Genomic DNA, 19,379 nt, shown 5'->3' with positions numbered 1-19,379 from the left:
CGGCAATGTCATACGAACTCAGCCACACGTCCAACGAGGCTAAAAAGCCAAACCTCGTCTCCCGTTGACTTGATTTAACTGTCATCTCGCGTTGCCCCTCCCCCAGCCTCACTCCATCTGTCTCTCTCGCCCTCTCGTCTCGCCTCCCTTTCCATCCGCCTGCCCTCGTCCAATAATAATAGATAGGATCCATCATGTCTTATCCTCCCAACAACTACTCCCAATACCCCCAAGCCCCTCCTCCCCAGGGCTACTACTCCTCTCAGCCCTATCCTCCGGCATCCTATCCGGCAGCTGCTTATCCCCCGCATACAGGAGCCAGTCCGCCACCATCAGCAGGAGGAGCACCCGGGTATCTTCCCCAGCATCAATCACCGCCACAGCAATTTCAACAACAGCCCCAACAGCCCCCGTACCAACAACCTCCGTACGCTCCGCCTCAGAACCAGCATTACCCCCCGCCGCAACAATACCAACACCACCACCACCAGCAGCAGCAGCAGCAACCATACCAGCAGGCGCCTTATGGCCAACCGCAATGGGGTACCCCCCCCCCCTCCCGGCCAGTACGGTGCTCCTCCTCCCCGTCCCCACAGCGGTCAATATCTTCCGCAAGGCCAATACCCTCCTGCGGCTCAAGGCCAGGGACACTATCCCCCGCAACCTAGTGCCTACGGTGCGCCTCCCGGATCCGGATATGGGCATGCGCCGGCAGCCCCCGTTCCCATGCCACCATCGTTAGGGTACGACCCGGACCAGCGCGCGCCCGGTGACGCCAGCAAGGAAGCCGATGCGCTCCGGAACGCCATGAAGGGCTGGGGCACGGACGAAGCGGCGCTGATCAACGTGCTGGCGAAGCCCGACCCGCTCCAGATGGCACTCATCCGGCACACGTACACGGAGCGGATCGGGCGGAACCTGGAGAAGGACATCCGCTCCGAGACCTCGGGGGATCTGGAAACGACTCTGGTGTCGCTGGCAACGGGGCCGCTGGGCCAGGATATCGCGTACCTGCGTGATGCGCTGTCGGGGATCGGGACGGACGAGGTGGCCATCACCGACGTGCTGCTTGGGCGGTCGAATGCGGACGTACGCGCGATCAAGTACGCCTATGTGGGCAAGTATTCCAAGGCGCTGGTGGACGACATCAGGAGTGATTTGTCCGGCAAGACGGAGAAGTTCTTCGTGATGTTGTTGAATGCGGTGCGGCCGGAGCGCGCCACTTACTTTGACCAGGCTTCGGTGGATCACGATGTGCGCGAGCTGCATCTCGCGACGCAGGCGAAGACCGGCACGGATGAGGTCGGGGTGTCGGCGGTGTTTTTGGGCGCGTCGGACGCAAAGCTCGTGGCCATTTCGCAGGCCTTTGAGGCCAAATATCACACGTCGCTGGAGAACGTTGTCAGGAAGGAGTTTACTGGGCATCTGGAAAAGGCGCTGCTCACGCTGCTGAAGCGCGCGCAGGACCCCTTCAAGTTTGATGTCGACACGATGCTGTCGGTCGTTCCTATCGACAAATCTCCAGACATGAAGCGGCTGATTTACTGGGTCGTGCGACTGCATTGGAACCCTCCGTACCTGCTGCAGATCAAGAATGCGTTGACCCAGCGTACCGGCAGTGATTTTGGACGGAGGCTCCGGGCTGCGATTCCCCCTGGCGATGTGCAGAATGCCGTAATGAAGGTGTGGACTTAGCCTTTTTTTTTTTTTTTTTTTTTTTTTTTTTTTCTACGGCCGGTTTAGTATGTACGTGATATGAATATGGCAGGTAGGAGGCTCGGTATTCCGGTAGTATGTGTACGGACTAATGAACTGCAATCCTATTTATTTATTCCCGTGGAGAGAGAGAACGCATAGACTCTGTTCATTCCTTTCCAGAGTGAGGTACAGTATAGGTTCTCCGGTAGGTGATGGGCCCAGCCCTAGATGAATATAAGTACCGTTATGTTTCCTCTCTACAATGCCCACAACATCACTGTAGAGTTGTTCCCAATCATTAGAGCTGAGGAATCCTAACCCCGCCTCCTTTTATCCTCCTCAAAGTCTTCTTTGACCTTTTGAGGCCACTGTGTCGTCAGCCAACACGTTCCATCCCGCCACTGCCATACCCTTCGCGGCGACCAGACATAAATCGTGGGCCTCCCTTGTACCAGCCACGGCAGTGAAACCAGGCGTGTGATTCTTGCATCCGGGCTCTGCTGGAATCGCTCCATATGCTTGGATTGCCGGACACTCGTATGAAACGTTCCCTAAGATGCGAAAGGCGCGCAGAGTTAGCATGTGGCCGCGCTGTACGACGCACCTACACTTCCCTTGATCCGTTGACCCAGGCACTCCACTGGATCGCACGTCGCATTTGACGGGTTGACCCGAGACTGCTCATGGCACTTGCGTACAGTGTGCAGATGGTGGGGTTTGGGCGGAGATCAGCATATGTGTTGATCCTAAAGATAATCAGCTGCGTCATTAAACAAGCATCAACGTCCCTGAAGCCGCCGGCGTCGATAATCTTCAGGAAGAGCGTCATACTCCGCATTGAAGGCTACGACGCGCCCACCACTCCCATATTCTGCCATGAACGCCGTTTCAACGCCGTAGGCATGGGGAGTGAGCGTGACCTTGAACCCGAGATCAGCAAGCAAGGAGGTGATGTTTCGTATGCCAGCTCGGGATTGCTGTGGCTCTAGTTCCAGTGAGTCTGTCTTCCTCTCGCATAGTTCTGTAGTTTTATTGCGGGCGCATGAAGAATCTGCTTACCTGTTGATTGATCTCCCATATGTAACTCTTTACTGCGCTCTTCCATTGCCGGTTCGATCTTCTTTCTCACAGCATCCTGATCCGCAGCGGCCGCCATTTGGGTCATACTCTCGATACAGCTCCGATTCTCGGGTAGGTAGACTGTTATTAACTAAGAACAATTACACAGGATAACCTCAATTGGGCTGTGCCTCTTAATACGGAGTATGTATCGCTTGCATGCCTCGGTCGGCCCGGCCGATTCCCACTACCCTGTTGGTGGACGTCATGAATAGGCTCAAATTAACCTTTGCCTGAGCCCCCGGTATCCGCTACTTTTACAGCAAGCAGGGTAATCCCCCTCGATTTCGAGTGGTCCAGATGATTCAGACTTGAAGCAGATTATAACTAACTAGTTATGGGATTTGACAGAGAGTCTTTTTAAAACTCGTCCCATAGCTTAGGGCACTATACCTAACCAGGACAAGCACAAAATGTCCAGCGTCGTCGGCCAAAACCCGCGCAAAGTCGAATCGATGTCCGTTAACTTCGCGTAGATCTTGATTTGGGAGCGCTGAGAAAGGATAGAACCGCTTGACACACATTTACGACCTGCAGTCATTATTCTGACGGTGGGCGTTGTCCTGCAAGGCTGGGTGGAATGGCTGAGGCCAACAGGTGGAGTCATGGCTGTCCCTTTGCTGATATCTGCTTTGCGCTCGTTAGACTGACTTGGCCGGGTTCAGATCACTGTCGGCGTGTCTGCCATGTAGGAAGAAGAAGCTCAAATGCGGTGGTCCTGGCGAGATACCGTGCAAGAGGTGCCGACTGAGAAAAACCGAGTGTATCTTTGTCCCTCCGAGAGCTATTCGTAGTACGCCGACAACGGAAGCGGTGCCTGAATCCACGAGGTGAGAATCAATCGCTACATCTCCTCTCCCCGGTATACAGTCTTTTGACAAGGGGGCTTGCACTAGCGACAAGGTGGCTCTTCTCCAGCAGCGATTAAACAATATAGAAGTGACCCATCGCGAAGAAATCCAGCAGATTCGATCGAGTGTTGAACGCCTGGCTGCTCAACTCGAGTCGAGTACCGTCGTGACAGAGCCGGCCATAGTCAATAAAGATCATGCTGGGCCTCATTGTGCAGATATAGTCCAATCTGGAATCTTGAGCGAAGGTGAATGGGAGGAACTCTATCATTTGTGAGACGAATCGCGTCCATCCCCAGAATACCCCAATGCTTACCCACTGCGTTTAGCTTTCGTGAGAACTGCTACAATGTGATTGGATTCATGGACGATGAGCTCTATAAAACCCAAAGTTTCGTCCGGCAACACCCCTTGACATCAACGGCGATATGCGTGATCGCGGCCCGGGCCATCAGACAAGAACGATACCAGACGTATCTTGCCCATGCCCATGAGCTGATCAAGAACACATTTGTCGGCCCAACCCCGGATATTCACGCAGTTCGAGCCATGATGCTTCTCACGGCCTGGACTGGACAGAGCCGTTTGTGGGGGTACATAGGATCGGTTTCCACAGAACTCGGACTCAACACGGCGGCGTTGCAACTCGGGGATGAAGCGGTTGCACATACCGCTGATCTTGTCCAGCGTGCACGGACATGGTTCACGCTGTGCTGCTTTGATCTAACGTATGCTCGATCCCATGCTCGATCCCATGCTTCGAACGTGTGAGTACGATCTACAGGACCGAACCTGCAAGCTAATCGTTCCGTCTTCGTTTCATTGCCGGCGCAAGACTACACTTGAATCGGCCGTTCGTTATCAATCGGATGCGAGACTACCTCCCGTTCGCCAAACGGCTCCTCACATCTCCATATACGCAACCCGTTGACCACCGTATTTGTGCCTACATTGTTGGGTTCACCATCACTGGTATGTTCTACGTCCTCGGTTGTGTGCCCGTGATGTGATTATAATCATATGTCTCTGCGCGAACTTGTAGCGGACGCCAAAGCACAATTGCCAAAATCTGGGCTGCAATTGAATCCCATGCCCCAAGAAGCGATCCAGCTGCTGGAGTCGTTCGACCAAAGCATTGATCGATGGTTTCATAAAATCAACAATACCATTGAGCCCGTGTACCAGACGTTTGTTGACAAGCAGGACCGTAATCGGTTTTTAATTCCATACACCTTTATGAAAATGTGAGTCACTGTTGGTTCTGTTTAATACAAAAAACTAAACCCCCATTGATCTCTCAGCTATATAAACGGGTTCGCACTCCATGGAATGGACGGATCCGAGAACCTCCCGGACCTGAATCGAATCAGCTTTGTTCAAAAGGCATTGAACAATGCCCACCTGTTAATCCAAACCCAGTGCCGCTCCCAGGGCATCCGACGTCGGTTTAAGTATACAATAGTATGTGCCGAGAAGAGGTCGGTCCTAAATTCCATCGCCTACCGTGGCTCACTCTCTCCAGGACTACATCGGCACGACCACCTATCACGCAATCAACCTCATCCTCAAGGCCCTCTCATGTGCCCACCAGTACCTGGATTACGAGGAATCCTTTATGGCACTGCACCAAGCAACCATTCTGCTGGAAGAAGCCGGCGCCGTGGAAGCCGCAAAAGAGGTGCGACGCGAGCACGAGCGACTAGCCTTGCTTACACAAACTGCAATGTCCTCCACGGAGGAGCATTTCGCACCCGAGCCAACGGCTATTGATGACGAAAACCTATTTGACATACCTAGCTTCCTCAACGCCGCGGTAAGTGTTGTTTATGTTCTCGGTCGCTGCCGAAAGTTGGACGCGGGCTAATACCACGGTCTGAATACGGCGTTAGACATGGGGTGAACCCTTCCCTGTGCTCGATACCTACATGCTCGACTAATTGATACCCTTTCGATTGTGAATCATTCGTTTTGCGTGCTCAATACATAATAATGCAATATAATAGGGGTGGTTCTGCATCTGAATGGGAACCGTTATTTCTCCTAGGGTTTAGGGTTAGCATTTGAATAACAAATTCCTCATTATCCTTTCCAAAACAACCTAAATCTCTGGGACGAGGTAGATCCGTAGCGATCGCCTGTAGACAGGGAATCTATTTGTGTTTCTTCTTCGAGTTTTATGCACGCAGCAAGTCGCTCGGGCCGACCGAACTGGTGCTGGTTTTTTGTGCCTGGACGGGTGAAGATTGAAAAAACCCTAGTCCATACTCCACATTAGCCGTCGTGTAAGGGATATCCCGGTATATATGTAAGATGGAGACCTTTTTTTTTTTTTTTTTCTCTCTTATTGATTGCGATAATACTACTTTCCCCTGTGATACCAAAGAAAGGTTTACCGGGGCTGAAAATGCCTTCATTTGCCTCTGCTATAACCCTCAGGTGCTTGTCTCGACCGGACCTCGATGGATCTAGCCAGGATTCGACCGCACCCTCAGTAACCGGGATAGAAAAGGGACCGTTTGGCGCAACGGAAACCGCACTGCCCTCGTCGGGTCCTCATTCAGAGTCTTTGCCATGGGAGAAGGACCGTCGAAACCCAGGTAACTGGTCAAATGTGAGCGGTTCCAGCGGATTCCACTTCACCATCCGCTATGGACCGGAGGGTTAATTATGCAAACAGCTTAGGAAGAGTTGGATCTTCTTGATCCTGATGCTGGACATCCTGAACAGCTGTTTGGGAAGCTCTGTGCACAGTAATGCGGTTGGTTTCATTGCGAAGGAATTCCATGTCACCTCTCAAGCACAGAAGGTTCTGCCTATGTCGGTTTACTTGATCGGTATGTGGAAGGCCCGTTCAATGGATTGCTTATAATGTTCTAACATGTCCCAACTGTGACAGGATATGCCTTTGGTATGTAACTCAGAACCGTGCCGCGCTCCTCCTGCATGTCTTGAGCGAACTGAGCAAAACTCACTAAATGGAATCCAAGGCCCCATTTTATGGGCTCCCATGAGCGAACAAATCGGCCGTCGAAACATCGTCCTGGCGACCTTTGTCGTGTTTTCCATCTTCACCATGGCATGCGCGTTATCACCCAACTGGCCTGGGTTCTTAATCTTTCGGCTCCTGACCGGGGCGTTTGCTAGTGCGCCGATTGCCGTCGTGACTGGCATTCTAGCCGACATGTATCAGAATCACCGAAGCAGAGGTCGGGCCGTGGCTCTATATATGGTTGTAAGTGTGATCTTAATCCTCGGCCTACGCGGAGAATCGAATCGAATCGAAAAGCGACGAACTAAGACCGCAAATCTCAACCAGATAACTGCATTTGGACCACTGATCGGGCCGATTCTATCTGGGTTCGCGTCCCCAACACTTGGCTGGAGGTGGTCTTGGTGGATTTCACTAATGGTAGCCGGTGCAACCCTCGTCCCATTGCTCAGTCTGCCAGAAACACACCGCGGAGTCCTCCTGAAGCGGTATAAAATCCATGTCGACCAAGGATCTCTGCCGCCGCAACGCATGGAAGGCCGTGGATTCATGAACAGCCCGAAACTGCGCCCTATCTACATGCTCCTCTTCGAACCCATCGTCACCGCGTCCTCGTTGTATCTCGCCCTGGTCTACAGCATCTTCTACATGTCGTTTCAGTCCTTCCCGATCATCTTCCAGGGCGTCTATGAAATGTCACTAGGGATCTCCAGTCTAACCTACATCCCCATCGGGATCGGGTCCCTTATCTTCCTGCCCATTTTCTGGCTATACGATGACTACTTCATCGTCCCCCGCCAGAATTCAGGCAAGCCGCTGAAGGAAGAATATCTCCGGCTGCCGTTGGCTTGTCTTGGAGGCCCGCTTTTCGCAGCCTCTCTTTTCTGGCTTGGGTGGTCCGCTCGCAAGGATGTGTCCTTCGTGGCGCCCATGTTGGCGGGCATTCCCTTTGGCTTCGGGTTTATCTGCATCTTCATTGCTCTCATGTACCGATTCCTCTTCCCTCTTCCTTTTTTTCTTTTTTTTTTTTTCTCTTTCTACACCAGCTAACCTTTTTTTGCACACAAAGGAACTACATGACGGATGCCTATAAGACATACGCCGCGTCCGCGAATGCCGCATCTAGCTGCTCTCGCAGTCTGTGTGCCACGGTTCTTCCGTTCGCCACACATCCATTATTTGACCATCTCGGGGTCGCGGGAGCCTGTAGTCTCCTGGGGGGGCTAAGTGTTGTGATGTGTGTGATTCCGTTCGTGTTCATATGGAAGGGGGATCAAATCCGGGCCAAATCTCACTTTTGCAACATGTTGAAGCAATAGAGAGAAGCGGGTACGGGGGTACTTTTATATATATATCACTGCATATGACTAGTTACTTGAAGCGTCTCGATACAAGATAGAATAGAATAGAATAGAATAGAATAGTAATCTTCATTGAAAATAGATACATAAATAACTACATAAACAGTCGTTCACCCATAGGTCCTCGTAACCAAACGTCCAGCGATGAATACACGAGTGAAAAGAAAAAAGAAAAAATGTATATACAGATAAGAAATAGAAAGGATCCCGTATTCGCCCTTTAGTATGTAGTAATGGCCTGCAAAGGCGCAGGAGAACACCTCCGTCTGAACACTAGACGGGATGCATACTTGCGTCCTCGAGACGCGATGGATGGGGCTTTCTCCAGCCTCAGATCACTGTGCTTCTCGATCTCGATCGGGTTGGAGATGTCAGGAGAACTCTTGTTTCGGGAGGAAACCCGAGCGAGAGCATGTTTCTCTGGGGGAGTGCGCTCTTCGCGATGGTTGGAGGGGGTAGTATGAGGCATGCGCCGTTTAATCATTGCTCGCATGGCGGCTGTAATCTGGTCTCGGATTACGGAGCCGGGCGAGTCTGGGTCTGTCTCTGTGGGTTCTGGTCTTTGTGCAGTTGGTGTCTGTGTCTGTGTCTGTGTCTGTCTGTGTGTCTGTGTCTGTCTGTGTGTCTGTGTATGTGTATGTGTAGAGGAAGGTGGAGAGGGGAATTGGTAGGTGGGCTGTGGCTGTGGCTCTTCCTCGTCGTCGTCGTCAAAAATATCTTCATCATCGTCACTCTCTAGTCGTACAGAAGCCATATACTTCTGCATCTCGGAGTGGGCCTCCTGGATAGAGCGGCGGAGGAGTCGATGATGGCCGAGACACCGGCGGAGATCGGGGTCTTTCGCTGCTGCTTCCTTGTGCAGCTTGTTTTTAGACATGATAGCAATGCGGCATGGCATGGGAGAGGAACTTCGACGCGCCATTGGAGGGATTCGCGTGTTTGGTCTTGATACATGACGGACTAGGGTTTCGAAGGTGGATGTGGACATTGCTCTTCTCTTGTTCCTCGGGGAGCAGGGACGAGAAGGGATAGCCTGTCCGCTTATAGCATAAATAGAAAACGTATCACGTATCGTCTAGACAAGAGACACATGTGCTTTTGTCGAAGCTCAGGGGTAGGGGAAGGAGGGAATTATATACCCATGCCAACCGGGCTGTACTACCCTTATGCAACATTGGGATATGCTTTCTGGCTGCCCTGAGTCAGGGTTAAGAACAAGAACACCTGCTAGAATAGGACTAATGAAGAGTGGATCTGCGAAAAAAAAAAAAAAAAAAACCAAGGAGAAAAATTCAAAAGGACAGCTTGAATAACTACCTGGGATCCCATCTCGGCAGTTAACTAGGCATCGGTGTCAGCGGGGACGAACTGATGTTGGCTTGCCACCAGCTTCACCCATGTTTTGGGTAGAAAGTTTACGCAAAAACACTCTACTGATTGGTCCGGATCACAGCCAGATTCACGAAATACTAACCCCAGACCCCCGTCGGCCGAAATGGGGCGAGGCTCTTGACATCTGGATCGTGGTGTCATAGACTGGCGGCTGGGCCCAAATCATCCCCGAGTGGGCAGATAGAATCTTTCGACCGAGACCAAGCCATTGTGGGATCCGGGGAATCCAACCTTGGTATCTCGACACTGGCCATTGGCTGCTGCTTCGAACCGAGACCTTTGTGGATGATTTGATTTATGCCAGCCCGGACTGACCCTCGGCAGTGGTCTTCCTATTCGGGGTGAACCCTAGCCCATCGTCGTTGGATAACTCCTGCTTCACCCCACCCAGATAGATGGCTATCTTGAACAGTTCGTCTACAGTGGCTTGCATGGGCTTTTCTCGGAAGAGCTACTGGTCAAATCATCTTTATCCAGAACTACACGCGGTGGCACTCGCACATGATTGAGAGATAAGAGCACATAAACGAGGTTATTCGAGGCTTGAAAACTGTCCTTCCTGAATAAGTCTCTAGCGGATTTAATAATGCTATTGTGTTGGCTAGGTGGTATTGTCGTTGCAGCGACACTTGGATAGAGTTATTTGATAGACTGGAGATTGCAGATCTCAGCAACCCTAGTCGCCTTACAGCTGCACTGTAGATCATGAAGATCACCCGGGCACATACATTAACCAGACCTTGAAGTAGACTGGAGAACAACTCGGCTGAGGATCGCGGCACTAGGCAGAGGGTTCCTGTCCTGATGCACGCACAATAACCCTCCTATACGAACACCTAACCACGGGTTCTCTCGGTGCATGATTCAGGACACTTCATGCTCCTGTGCGCTGCGACTGGGCCTGCCTTCTCCTCTCGTCCCCTTCGAAGGAATACAAGTAACCATGGAAGTCTGATCGACCGAGACAAAACGGCTTCGGATTCCCAGATTTGAGTTTGATATTAGCTATTGTAAAAACAAAGTAACGTACAGTCTAGATCATCTTCGTCTTTATCGCCTGCCCCTCTTGTTTGAACGGTCCTTATTCATGACAAGATCCACCCAACGCACACCCATATCGATGCCATGATTAGTGACCCATACGCGGACAGAACCGAGGCCGACGATTCCGGCTTCCCAGAAGTCGTTAGAGTGCGATTGTCAACGGCGGTGGCATTGCCAACCCACGCGTTCCAGTTTGTTTGGTTTTTAGGGCATGAACTCGAGATGCTTTGCCCATGCATCTGGGCCAGAAACCTATCGTTCCGTGATAGCGTCACCACAACTTCCCCCGTACGCTTGTCCATGGGGAAATTCCCGTGGTAAATCCCTTTTCCACCTTGCGGGACGTTCGTCCAGCTTACACTATGATTCGTGCCGCCGATACTCACTGAGACCTCTGCCATGCTCTCTAGAAGCGCTGAGAAAAAGACCTTGTCTTGCAGCACCTGCTGCGGCGCTATGGTTTTCTGGTTTTGACTCACTGTATTCCCAGTCGTCTTGCCGTCTTTGCAAGCGGATCCAGGACTCAGCCGGTACCAGACCGTCAGCAGCTCTTTCTCGATGGCTATCTCGTCCCGCCTTTGCGGGTTCTTGAACTGGTCGATCGCGTAGGGAAGCAGCGCGCGCCATCCGTCATGCGGCATCCCCAGCGCATAGTTGAATGGAGCTTCGCCGTAGGAAAAGATACTGAGCTCCTTGTCATGCAGTGGGCCGATATAATGCGACTCTCCAAAGTCATTCCAGGTGATGATCTCGACGTATTCCGGGTCCACCTCCAGCACCTGCTGCCACCGCGTGTACCACAGATCGTCGCCCTGCCACACCCAGTTTTTGTTATACCGCACGAGGTTCGTGTAGAACCAAGGCGACACGGGCATTATATACGGCTTGCCCCGGAGGTGCTCCATATACCCCTCGTCCTCGTCGGTGTCCATTGGCGTCGTGCCGTTCGGCCACGCATCCCAGCTCATCAACCCATCAATCACTGAGATTTTCGACGCCTTGGCCGCCCCCAGTGACGTCCAGTCCGGGATAAAGGTGCAGTTGACCTTCTTTTTGATCTCCGTCCAGTCACCCGCGCTCTCCGTGCCCTCGAAGGTCGACACGAGCGGTTTCATCCCGCGGTGCTTGTAGTAGGCCTCCAGCTTCGTGTACTTCGACAGCCAGATGATTACCTGGTCCTGCGGCCAGTGGCCGTCCCCAGAGTAATCCAGCGAAAGGAACAGTTTAAAGTCTACCTCTGCGGCCGCGGCAAAGGCCTTATCGAGGGAGTCGGCGGTGCTGTTCATCCCCCATCCGGCATTCATCGCGAAGGCGTCGATGTGGGCTGCCTTGGCCGCAGTGAAGTCGGAAATCCAGTCATCTCGCGTGAAGTTGTCACTATTTGCAACCTGTCTTATCAGTATCATCCTGGCCTGGCCGTTCGCTTATGACTTTGGGGTTCCGGGGAAGGGGAGGATATTCCCAGGAGAGGTAAGGTACCATGAAATGAGCAAAGACTCCCTTGGCCTGGCTGATCGCCGGGAATAGTGTCGTCAAGGCGACCACTGTAAAGATCACCCAGGACATTATCGTTCAATATCGTCTGAGGCGATTCACTGGCTCTTCTCCTGAAGGAACAATGGGAAAGATAGGAGAAAGAGAAAAAAAAAAAAAAAAAAATCTAAACGAAAGAAAGGGGATGATGATGATGATGATGGCTCTCTGTCTATGGAGACATGGTGGCTGCAATAGCTGCCAATACTTATTTTTTACTATTTGATGGCCCCTTAAATACCTGTATACCTGGATAGCTAATCCGTAGAATAAGAATAGATTATATAGAGATTATATATAGATTGCTTGCAGGTGCGGTTGATCGGACCTGATTGTCGGTCAGTCCCAGTATACTATGTATGTATGTATGTATGTACTTGTTGCCGTAGCCCTAATCAACTTCAATCCGTAACACGCCTCTGCCTCTGCTTTCCATCTCCCATCTCTCTAGATATCGACGACAGCATACGTACTCATGGGCAGCCGTACATGAACACTAGTTAAAGCTCAAGTTCAAGGTTACAGCTACTGCATCCGGCACGAACTATTACCTGAAATGATATATCATATGCAATACCACGTACGAACACTTCCTACTTTGTACAGCAATCCCCTCCTCGGATGCCCTGTAGGTTCTTGGACTAAGACAAATGACTACCGGGGAATTGTGAGGTTCTCCCTAGAGGGGCTCAGGTTCTCCCTGGGGAGGTGGTTATGTGATGTGTGTGTGCTATAAGCCGAGACAGTTTCACAGCTCACAGCGAGGCATGATCTTCAAAAAAGCTAACTATAGAACTACGCTTCTAGTAGCTTTTACCTAAAACTGTTTGCCGTGTGCCTAGGCACGAAGAGGTACCTAGAAGTTTGATTGGGCTTGAAGGCACGTCCCAGGCCACAACTTTTGACAAAGAAGTCGAGAGATCTTATAAGCTGTCTCAGAAACGCCCGGGCAGCGTACTCGACCTACCTGAAAGTCAAATGCTGAGAGACAAGAGCCTGCTTGCGGCCTGGGGCAGGAGATACGTAGACCGACATTTGAACGGGAATTCATGAGGATTACTTTATTGCCTCGTCTCAGCCGGCCCCTCTATTCAGAACTCTTTTCTCCGAAACATTGCTTGCGGGTTGTAAATTGTCAAGGTAATAATACTATTATTACGCGCGGTAAAAAGTTGACATCGACAGGCACGAGAGAGATATACTGACGAATCCTCCTCTTGGGAACTATGGAAGTAATATGTATGCAGCGGAAATGCGCCTCATATGACCCGGTCTTACCCGGCTTTTCTCTCTCTCTCTCTCTCTCTCTCTCCAGCGCATTGAAAATCCATACAGTAAAAGAAAAGGATCAGCAGACCGCATGGGTCTTGCCCGTTTTCCCCTGGAGCGAGTGTTGCTCGTGTTTGTAGAACGAGTGGCCAGCTGGGGCGCTGGGTCCATGCTGGGTGAGATACCTATGGGCATTTGTCAGTGTGGCTCTGAATTAAAACTCCGAACCAGAACAAACAGCAATCGAAAGCAGAACTGGCGGGGAGGGGGCCCCACGCACTGTGTGTACCGCTGGATAGTGGTCTCGTCCATCTCCTCGAGCCATTTCATGGCCATCTGGATATCTTGCACGAGAATCCCCGAGCGATGTGCGGTGAAATCTTCGCGCAGCACAACCCGCATCAGTTTGAGCTGGTTGCTCTTCGGCGCCATGGTGTATGCTGGAATCACCCATCCACGTCGCCGGAGCACCGCCGATAAAGCGAATTCGTCAAACAATCGGCTGTCGTCGTCGGGAAGCCGGAATGCTACCAGTGGAACACCGCCGGAACCGCTGTGGTCGCTGAGGATAATGAACCCGAGGTCCCGGAGGCCGTTGGCCAGTTGGCCGCTGATCTGGTTGAGGTTGTGCATGATTGCTTTGTAGCCGTCGTGGCCGAGCCGGATAAGCTGATAGTATTGGCCGATGACCTGCGCGGCTCCCTTGGAAAAGTTCAGTGTAAAGGTTGCTTGCTCCGCGCCTAGATAGTTGACGTTGAAGATGAGGTCTTTGGGGAGGTATTCGGGGGATTTCCAGAATACCCAGCCCACACCGGGGTAAACCTGAGGGGGCCTGTTAGCAAAGGATAACCTTGGGACGAACAAAGATCCAAGAGTAATATAAAGCCCCCCGTACCAGTCCATACTTGTGTCCGGAGACATTGATCGAGACGACCCTTTCCAGCCGGAAATCCCAGACCAAGGATGGGCAGAGGAACGGCGCGACAAACCCTCCGCTTGCAGCGTCGACGTGGATGGGACAGTCTATTTTCCGCATGACCAACAGGTCGTTGATTGCCTTGACATCCTCATAGTGTCCGGTATAGGTGGTTCCCAGGATGGCACAGATGCCAATCGTATTCTCGTCGACCAGATCCACTGCCTGGACAGGATCAATCACATACCGGTCCTCGGTGCAGTAGACATATTTCTCCTCGACATCAAAATAACGCGCGGCCTTCTCCCAGCACACCTGGACCGCGCTGTTCATGATGATATTCGGCCGCGTAAAGTCCTTGCCCTCTGCCTTACGCTTGTTCTGCCATCGCTTCTTCATCGCCAGCATTCCGAGCATGATCGCTTCCGAGGATCCAACGGTCGACGTCCCCATAGCGCCTTCGCTATTACCGGACTCAGAGCCCTGGGGGGCATTGAACAACCCGGCAATCATATTAACGCAACGGTTCTGCATCACCGCTGTCTGGGGGTATTGTTCAAAGTCGATGAAATTCTTGCTGATTGCGTTGGCCATGAGATCTTGGGCTTGTTGTTCCTTTTTTTTTTTTTTTTTTTTTTTTTTTTTTCACTACTTTAGCTTCTGGAAATGGAAACCTCGCGCAGACAGATCCCTTACCATATACGTAGTGACAAAGCTCGCCATGCTATATATGATACAAACATCAATCAGCGCTCGCAGAGCCTATACACCATGGAAAGAAGCGTACTTCAGGAGAGGGTTTCCATCAAGGCTAAGCTCGTCCGTGATCATGCGGTAGGCCACGTCCGCAGGCATCCCTCGCTCGTTCATTACATGCATGGGAAGTTCCTCCGCTGCAAACCGGGTTGCATAAACGCTGGCATACTCGCGGTTCTCGGAGACGGCAGCATCTCGCGCTTTCCGGTGCTGTTTGCGGCGCTGGCTCTCTTTGGTGACTCGGGATAGATGAACCATTGCGAGGGTTATATTGCAGCTTTCTGCGAAAGACAGTTGTGAGACTGGAAAAGAAAATTGACTGCGGCTAGATGTTACATTTAAACTCCATATCAAAGTCCGTCTGTCTTTTGTATGACCTCATCACTTCCTACCCTTTGCACCTCGTCATAAAGTTGTCATCATTCTCGCTCTTTCTATTTTAAAAAGAGTAAGAGAGCGAGGCCTACGTGTAGGGTAGTGTGAAGAACGTGTTACCCAGTTAACTCTATAATATCAATATCCATCCCAGCCGGCACATGCACTTTTCTCAACTCCTCCACATCCACGTCATCGGGAGCAAACACTCTATACAAATCAGATCCCGGTAGGGAAAAGTAAAGTAAAATGGACGGAAGCAGGACACGCACTGCATAAAGTGGACGGGGGGCGTTGTCAAAGTCGAGTCATAAAAATCCGGAATGCTCAGTCCTCTCCCTTCATATATGTGTCGGATTCTGCAGCAGTTAGTCTGCAGATGGCCAGCAACATGATCGATAACAAATACATACCTGTCGGCTAACTGCTTTCCTTCCCCGAGAGTATCGTGCGAGTAGACAGAATCGAAGTGGATGTCGAATGTCTGAGTAAAGCAAAAGCTCTCTGTTAGTGTCGTGTTGCTCGCCGGCTCAGTTTGATACTGGGTTTTCTCAAACTAACCAGTTCTTTGGTCATGATCGATATTGCGAAATTCTCTTGGTTGGTCCGGAAGCAATCTTCATTAATTCGAGCGTAAGTTCCGCTTTTAAAGAGACTCTATTGCTCTGTTCGGGTTATGAGATCATCTCTCGCCTTCCTGCGTTCTGGGCGTGATAGATCCATGGATCTTGATATCGACCAAGTCGGTACTAGTAGCTCTTCAGTAGGGAGAAGAAACCCCCCGAATCTTTTGTAAGAAGCGAATCATGCAAGCAAGGGATGATGCCCTAAATGAGACAACACCGAGAATCGACCTGTGATGGGCCCCGGGCCATGAAGGGGTCGAAGGCAACAAGCGAGCTCTACCGAGACCTTTATTACTGGCTAGCTATCAGGTCCTTACCCGGGGACTTCTACTAGTACCATGAGTGCTTCTAATATAAGAATACCTAGCGTATCTATTCCTATGGGAGGAGTAAGAGCCCCAAACACCTAGTCCTCTATTACTATAGTAAATAACTATGGTTGCCTAGTAGCCCGAGCAACTACCATAGCCTCTAATAACTAAGGCTAAAGTACGGAGTAATTAGATATCTAAAGTAACTAGAGCCTAGAAATTTGACTATACGACTAACCCTTACAACGTCCTGTACTAATCTAATTTAAGGTAGGATAGAATAAAAGGCCTAGAACCCCCTATCTAGTATCCTATGAATACTCTCTACAAGTCTCTCCCGTTAGGCTAACTAGTCTCTCTCCTCTTACTCTAATATCTAAGACAGGCCAAGTATCTTAAGAAACGGGTGATAGCCCTAGGTAGTTGCTAATCGAAATCCACCCCTGTTAGCAGCCATATACGACCCCTATGTATGCTAGAGTTGTCTTCTAGGATGGCAGAATTATGTATTATAGTTATTAGATAGATATGGCATGCCTCTAGACTCCAAGGGAGGTTAGGAGCCCCCCAGGCTTGCGCCCGGAGGTGCCACGTGGCGTTAAGCAATACAACAACAACGACCACGACAACAACAAACATCCTTTCAGAATCACGTAGGTGGGTGTTCTGTTACGATGGGACTCGCGGACTTCCCATCCTGGGTTACCCCCCTGGTTCAATGCATGTTGGTTCAATCTCTCACAGGGCTAACGACGGGCTTTGCGCCGTCCCAGTCGTTTGCGCGGCCCGTCGTGGCTGCAATTACCGCTCTGGTAGCGTATCGACTGCTGCCACGCGGGATCGGGGACTGTTTCGACGAGACCAGGTTCGCGGGGCCCGTGGTGGCCATGTGCTGGGTGAACGTGTTGAATGCGATTGACTTGCTGGTGCTGAGCCGGGTGTCGTATGAAGCGCAGGTGGAGTGGGAGGTAAAGCAAAGGATGAAGGTGAGGGACGAAAGAAACACCAAAAAACATTGACCTGTTCAGGAATGGCGGGCAGTGGGTACTGGAAGTTGATTGTGATGATGAGTGAAATGACAGATGCAAAAGGCCCCCCCCCAGGTGGACGGGCGGGACTTGTTCGTCCACAGATTGATCTGGTCGCTTGGGATCCCGTATAACTATCGCCGGATCAACACCCCCTGGCAGATCCAGCGACTTCCCAGCGTCGACAGTCGAGATCCGCGGCGTGTGCCCTCGAGACGCTACTTCCTTCTCCACGGGGCCGCGAAGCTTTTCGTGTCCCTGGGCATGATCCAGGCGTTCACTATCGATGCCGAGGACGTGCATCTGTCGCGTGCGGTTGAGAGGTTAGCCCTACACCCGAGCCGTTCGACAGCAGCGCCTGCGATCCTGTTTTGGATCACCGGTTCGTGGTCCGCATGTCTCGTCCGGCTTCTGGCGACAGTGTCCTTTGGGATTGTGACCAGGGCAGCCATCGTGGCAGGGTACACGGGTGCCGGGGTGGTGTCGGTTCTCCTCGGCCTCAGCGAACCGGCTGCGTGGCCGCCGGTTTTCGGTTCTTTGGCGGAGGCCTGGTGTCTCCGTCGCTTTTGGGGGTAATCTTTCCTTGCTTGTCACGCGCGCATACAATTGGCTAACGAATCGGCTTTTAGAATCGCGTGGCATCAGACCTTGCGCCAGCTCTTATCCGCGAACGCGAACTATCTCGCTTCCCTGCTGGGCGTCTCTCCATCTAGCAGACGGGGATACTTCTTTCGGCTGGCGTTTGCGTTTGCGGTTTCCGGGGCGGTCCACTCTCTCGTTGACATGGCGTTTGGCGTATCGCTTGTCAAATCGGGGGGGATATGGTTCTTCGCTCTCCAGGTCCCGGGGTGTGTGCTTGAAAGTGCGGTCCAGTCGATCGCGTCCCCGCTGGGCAACTGTACACGATTGTCGACGAAGCGCAAGATCGGTTATTGCTGGGTGGTGTTGTTTTTGCTATGGGCGACTCCGGTTTGGATTACTCCGATTCTACTGGCGTTGTATAAGGACGGACAGCGGATTCCGTCACCGTTTTTGTGTTTTTCCAGTTGGCCTCTCTAGGAGTCCTGGTATTTTATCTGCCAGTAAGCGTGATCCAAAGTGGTAGTATGTGCTGTTATATGGGATGACCGGCAGAGTCTGCAGCTCTCCAACATACTGGGCGGCGTTCACACGACTAGAAAGGATACTTCCCTTGTCCTTCCTGAGTCTGTTCAGCCATAGACTGTATCTAATATTCTCTCTATAACTGGCGGAAACAAGTCAAGTCTTAGAGAGAGAGAGAGAGAGAGAGAGAGAGAGAGAGAGAGAGTCAGACATGCGTGAATAGGATTATAGGTACTAGGATTATTATAAAGATCCCTATTCTTTATAGATGGTGCTATCGTACTCCACAGCCCAAAGATCACTACTTCCGGTATCAATAGATACTTCGACGCCTTGAAGAGGTATTCCTAGTAAGAGGTTAGTGAAGGATCTATCCTCTTTTGAATCGGCTGCGATCACTACTGGATCAGAGACGGCAGCCAGTGCTTTGGGAGTACCAGAATCGTGGGTTTGGATACGATTCCATTCTGAATCTGATCTGGAGGTGGAAGTGATGAGTTGGCAATGGCCTGCTTTCGTGTTTCTTTCTTTGAAGTTGGTGAACTTCCAGTCGTCCCTTGGGCAGATTCTGCAGTATCCGTATGCTGTACCAGACCATTGTTATACGGCTCAACATGATGCGGGGCAGTGAGAATATAGCCTTGTTATAGGGTTGGAACCAGTTGGGCCACTTTGTCGTTAATGCCAGTATAGTCCTAGGCAAAGGTCTGAACTGTATAGTGTTGAAAGCCGATAAATAGCTCAAGTAAAGATGCGGTGAATCTTACAAAAGTGAACTTGACTGGTCCATGATTTATTTCTGTCTGATGTGATATTTATACGGTGGGATTGCTATCAAACCCGAGTATGCTCCTTTATACACATATACTCCATAGGTATGTATATATGGATGTATACAGTGTATATGGATGAGAGATTATGTTCTCAATTCCTCTCACCCATTCGATCCAATGGATACTGCAACAAAAACAGAGACGATAAAAGTCACCACAGTGATCTGGACTGGT

At 51.2% G+C, this 19,379-nt stretch overlaps 9 protein-coding genes across 9 annotated transcripts; 4 read left to right on the top strand and 5 right to left on the bottom strand.

The window, feature by feature from the left end:
* The first annotated feature begins 96 nt into the window (after positions 1-96).
* On the top strand, positions 97-1,728 carry P175DRAFT_0497114 (uncharacterized protein). The gene has a single exon (XM_040896206.1). It carries the CDS (start codon positions 526-528, stop codon positions 1,693-1,695), a length of 1,170 nt encoding a protein of 389 aa, XP_040755379.1. The 5' UTR covers positions 97-525; the 3' UTR covers positions 1,696-1,728.
* A 91-nt stretch (positions 1,729-1,819) lies between these two features.
* On the bottom strand, positions 1,820-2,859 carry P175DRAFT_0497113 (uncharacterized protein). Its single transcript, XM_040896205.1, has 4 exons — positions 2,758-2,859; positions 2,530-2,683; positions 2,309-2,444; positions 1,820-2,245 (listed from the first exon to the last, which is right to left on the bottom strand). The coding sequence occupies exons 1-4, from the start codon at positions 2,852-2,854 to the stop codon at positions 2,075-2,077; spliced, it is 558 nt and encodes a 185-aa protein (XP_040755378.1). The 5' UTR covers positions 2,855-2,859; the 3' UTR covers positions 1,820-2,074.
* An 841-nt stretch (positions 2,860-3,700) lies between these two features.
* On the top strand, positions 3,701-5,625 carry P175DRAFT_015473 (fungal specific transcription factor domain-containing protein). The gene is made up of 7 exons (XM_040892455.1): positions 3,701-3,941; positions 3,998-4,396; positions 4,504-4,640; positions 4,711-4,912; positions 4,970-5,129; positions 5,191-5,481; positions 5,558-5,625. The coding sequence occupies exons 2-7, from the start codon at positions 4,032-4,034 to the stop codon at positions 5,603-5,605; spliced, it is 1,203 nt and encodes a 400-aa protein (XP_040755377.1). The 5' UTR covers positions 3,701-3,941; positions 3,998-4,031; the 3' UTR covers positions 5,606-5,625.
* A 447-nt stretch (positions 5,626-6,072) lies between these two features.
* P175DRAFT_0553276 (uncharacterized protein) lies at positions 6,073-7,976 on the top strand (the record flags this gene model as incomplete). The annotated part of the gene is made up of 5 exons (XM_040900470.1): positions 6,073-6,279; positions 6,346-6,502; positions 6,565-6,576; positions 6,656-7,643; positions 7,727-7,976. 5 exons carry the CDS (start codon positions 6,073-6,075, stop codon positions 7,974-7,976), a joined length of 1,614 nt encoding a protein of 537 aa, XP_040755376.1.
* Positions 7,977-8,085: 109 nt separating this feature from the next.
* On the bottom strand, positions 8,086-9,268 carry P175DRAFT_0497107 (uncharacterized protein). Its single transcript, XM_040896204.1, has one exon. The coding sequence runs from the start codon at positions 9,004-9,006 to the stop codon at positions 8,239-8,241; it is 768 nt and encodes a 255-aa protein (XP_040755375.1). The 5' UTR covers positions 9,007-9,268; the 3' UTR covers positions 8,086-8,238.
* Positions 9,269-10,495: 1,227 nt separating this feature from the next.
* On the bottom strand, positions 10,496-12,020 carry P175DRAFT_0425632 (glycoside hydrolase family 71 protein; the record flags this gene model as incomplete). The annotated part of the gene is made up of 2 exons (XM_040893127.1): positions 10,496-11,842; positions 11,934-12,020. The coding sequence occupies 2 exons, from the start codon at positions 12,018-12,020 to the stop codon at positions 10,496-10,498; spliced, it is 1,434 nt and encodes a 477-aa protein (XP_040755374.1).
* A 1,315-nt stretch (positions 12,021-13,335) lies between these two features.
* P175DRAFT_0429632 (uncharacterized protein) lies at positions 13,336-15,186 on the bottom strand (the record flags this gene model as incomplete). Its single annotated transcript, XM_040893377.1, has 5 exons — positions 13,336-13,441; positions 13,537-14,078; positions 14,152-14,787; positions 14,869-14,896; positions 14,960-15,186. The coding sequence occupies 5 exons, from the start codon at positions 15,184-15,186 to the stop codon at positions 13,336-13,338; spliced, it is 1,539 nt and encodes a 512-aa protein (XP_040755373.1).
* A 233-nt stretch (positions 15,187-15,419) lies between these two features.
* On the bottom strand, positions 15,420-16,061 carry P175DRAFT_0553274 (uncharacterized protein; the record flags this gene model as incomplete). The annotated part of the gene is made up of 4 exons (XM_040900469.1): positions 15,865-16,061; positions 15,717-15,787; positions 15,576-15,662; positions 15,420-15,513 (listed from the first exon to the last, which is right to left on the bottom strand). The coding sequence occupies exons 1-4, from the start codon at positions 15,877-15,879 to the stop codon at positions 15,420-15,422; spliced, it is 267 nt and encodes an 88-aa protein (XP_040755372.1). The 5' UTR covers positions 15,880-16,061.
* Positions 16,062-16,494: 433 nt separating this feature from the next.
* P175DRAFT_0553273 (wax synthase family protein) lies at positions 16,495-18,617 on the top strand. Its single transcript, XM_040900468.1, has 3 exons — positions 16,495-17,226; positions 17,323-17,840; positions 17,898-18,617. Exons 1-3 carry the CDS (start codon positions 16,915-16,917, stop codon positions 18,325-18,327), a joined length of 1,260 nt encoding a protein of 419 aa, XP_040755371.1. The 5' UTR covers positions 16,495-16,914; the 3' UTR covers positions 18,328-18,617.
* Positions 18,618-19,379: the final 762 nt, after the last annotated feature.

Source organism: Aspergillus ochraceoroseus (assembly GCF_002846915.1).
Source record: "Aspergillus ochraceoroseus IBT 24754 chromosome Unknown P175scaffold_1, whole genome shotgun sequence".
NCBI lineage: Eukaryota > Fungi > Ascomycota > Eurotiomycetes > Eurotiales > Aspergillaceae > Aspergillus > Aspergillus ochraceoroseus.
This window is presented reverse-complemented; position numbering and strand designations above follow the sequence as displayed.

Bases quoted from the DNA above. Each gene is read 5' to 3' on its own strand.
- P175DRAFT_0497114 (XM_040896206.1), top strand. From the start codon at position 526: ATGGCCAACCGCAATGGGGTACCCCCCCCCCCTCCCGGCCAGTACGGT.
- P175DRAFT_0497113 (XM_040896205.1), bottom strand. From the start codon at position 2,854: ATGGCGGCCGCTGCGGATCAGGATGCTGTGAGAAAGAAGATCGAACCG. The intron at 2,684-2,757 runs GTAAGCAGATTC...CACTGGAACTAG, and splicing joins TATGGGAGATCAATCAACAG to AGCCACAGCAATCCCGAGCT. The intron at 2,246-2,308 runs GTGTAGGTGCGT...CATCTTAGGGAA, and splicing joins GGGTCAACGGATCAAGGGAA to CGTTTCATACGAGTGTCCGG.
- P175DRAFT_015473 (XM_040892455.1), top strand. From the start codon at position 4,032: ATGGACGATGAGCTCTATAAAACCCAAAGTTTCGTCCGGCAACACCCC. The intron at 4,641-4,710 runs GTATGTTCTACG...GCGAACTTGTAG, and splicing joins TGTTGGGTTCACCATCACTG to CGGACGCCAAAGCACAATTG. The intron at 5,130-5,190 runs GTATGTGCCGAG...CACTCTCTCCAG, and splicing joins GTCGGTTTAAGTATACAATA to GACTACATCGGCACGACCAC.
- P175DRAFT_0497107 (XM_040896204.1), bottom strand. From the start codon at position 9,006: ATGTCCACATCCACCTTCGAAACCCTAGTCCGTCATGTATCAAGACCA.
- P175DRAFT_0553273 (XM_040900468.1), top strand. From the start codon at position 16,915: ATGGGACTCGCGGACTTCCCATCCTGGGTTACCCCCCTGGTTCAATGC. The intron at 17,227-17,322 runs GTGAGGGACGAA...GTGAAATGACAG, and splicing joins AGGTAAAGCAAAGGATGAAG to ATGCAAAAGGCCCCCCCCCA. The intron at 17,841-17,897 runs GTAATCTTTCCT...ATCGGCTTTTAG, and splicing joins TGTCTCCGTCGCTTTTGGGG to AATCGCGTGGCATCAGACCT.